This window comes from Fonticula alba, assembly GCF_000388065.1.
Source record: "Fonticula alba strain ATCC 38817 unplaced genomic scaffold supercont2.3, whole genome shotgun sequence".
NCBI classification, from domain to species: domain Eukaryota; order Rotosphaerida; family Fonticulaceae; genus Fonticula; species Fonticula alba.
The window spans coordinates 3407342-3409095 of NW_009242973.1; the positions used below are offsets into that span (position 1 = coordinate 3407342).

The window sequence follows — 1754 nt, forward strand, 5'->3', positions numbered from 1 at the left end:
CTTGCTTGTGTGTTGGGCGTGGTTCGCTTCTTTTTTTTTTTTGCTTCCCCCACTGCCACCAGATGGTTTTCCAGTTCACATAGGACATTCAGCCACGAAGACCATGCACATGCCCCCACTGTCTTTGCAGAGTCCCCGGCCCCTCCTGTGTGGCGTGCGCGTGCGCGCCTGCGGCAAGGTGGCTGCCGCACTTTCTGGGCTGTGCATGGTCGTGGGTGCCGATAGGCGCTCTATTTTTCTTCTTCGCTGTACCGCACTTGTGCGCATCATGTGGATCAAGAAAGTGACAAAGGCATGGGCACAGGCACACATCGGATATCCTTTGGCCTTACCTCTCTCCGCGCCCCTTGGCCGAGGCAATATTTAGCGCTTGGTCCGCGAGTCGAACCAGGGCGACAGCCGGGCCGTAAAGCCCGAGGCGAGGGGAACGAACACCGGCTCGGGCGCGGACGGCCCCCCAGCGACATGGGTCTCATCCGGGGTGACGGTCATCACACGGCGGAGCTCCGCCTCGCAGGCCCATACCCGGGCCGCATCTCGCGCCGACCGGGGCCCGCCCTCCGGCACGAAGATGTCCACATCGCGTTCCAGCTCGCTGCCTACATGGCGCGCGATCCACTTGAACTGATGGACCAAAGTCCCCTCGGGAGTTGGCAGGCGCTCGGCCGCCAGCGGATCCACCGAGAAGACAAAGAGAATGTGACTGGCGGCCGGGTATTCGACATGCGCGAAGGCAGCCAGATCCACCACCGGGCCGTCGGCCTGGGCGGCGCCGGGGGACTCGGGCGCGCGACACGCCAGCCGGTCATAGATCGCCCCAAGCTGACGCCGGAGGGACTTGGCCGAGCTGCACGCCGACACCGGGACCACAGCTTCGGCCCCCCGGGCACGCAGAGCCTCGGCCGAGTGTAGCGACACCTGGTCGTGGTATTCGGCCGGCGACAGGCGTTCCAGCGCCGGGTCTGCATCAGACGGCCCGGCCTGGTGCCGGTGGACGTTGGTCCCGGCGCAGATCACCATGAAGCGCAGGTCCTCCAGCGTCGATGGCGATGGCACGGTCGCCGGGGGACGGTGGACATACGCCGCGACCCGGTCCACCCCGAGAGCCCAGCCGAAGGCCGGCAGTGGGGCCACCTCGCCGGGGGCCGGCTTCGCGCCTCCCGGAACCCCGGCGAAGCCCAGCTGCCCAGCCAGCATGTCGTACCGGCCACCCGCCAGCAAGGTCGAGTGGGCCGGGGCATCGGGAGCCGACCCAGACCCCGGGACAGTGGCCCCTCCGCCGGCGCCCACTTGCGTCGGGCCACAGTGGGGGATGATCTCAAAGACCAAATCATTGTAATAGTCCAGCCCACGGACCAGCTGGTGATTGATGAGCACCGGTACGCCGGCCGCGCGCAGCGAGTCGGCCACCACCTGCAGGTGGTTGCGCGCCGCCGGGGAGAGGAAGTCCTCCAGCTTCGGGGCACCGGGTGCCGTGACCACATGCTGGTCCTCCGGGCGTTTGGAGTCCAGGACCCGAATGACGGCCGCCGGGCCGGCATCCACGCGCCGGCGGCTTTCGGCCGAGAGGTGCTCCACATGCTTCGACAGGAAGGCATGGAGGGCCTGGCGGAAGCGCGACCGAGCATCGGCATCGCCCAGCGAGTTCAGATGCACCTGGCACATGCGGCGGCAATCGTGGGGCGTGTGAGCGTGATGGGCGCCATTTGGAGCGAGGAGGGGAGACCTAGAGGGAGGGGCAGGTGCGGGGGGGG

At 67.4% G+C, this 1754-nt stretch overlaps 1 protein-coding gene across 2 annotated transcripts in view; it reads right to left on the reverse strand.

The window, feature by feature from the left end:
• Positions 1 to 206: 206 nt before the first annotated feature.
• H696_02504 overlaps positions 207 to 1754 on the reverse strand; it is a 2710-nt gene continuing 1162 nt past the window's right edge. For both annotated transcript variants that reach the window (XM_009496412.1, XM_009496411.1), the window contains one exon: positions 207 to 1656. In XM_009496412.1, coding sequence (XP_009494687.1) covers positions 364 to 1656 — 1293 coding nt within the window. In that variant the 3' untranslated portion in view covers positions 207 to 363. The remainder of the gene's footprint in view (positions 1657 to 1754) is intronic.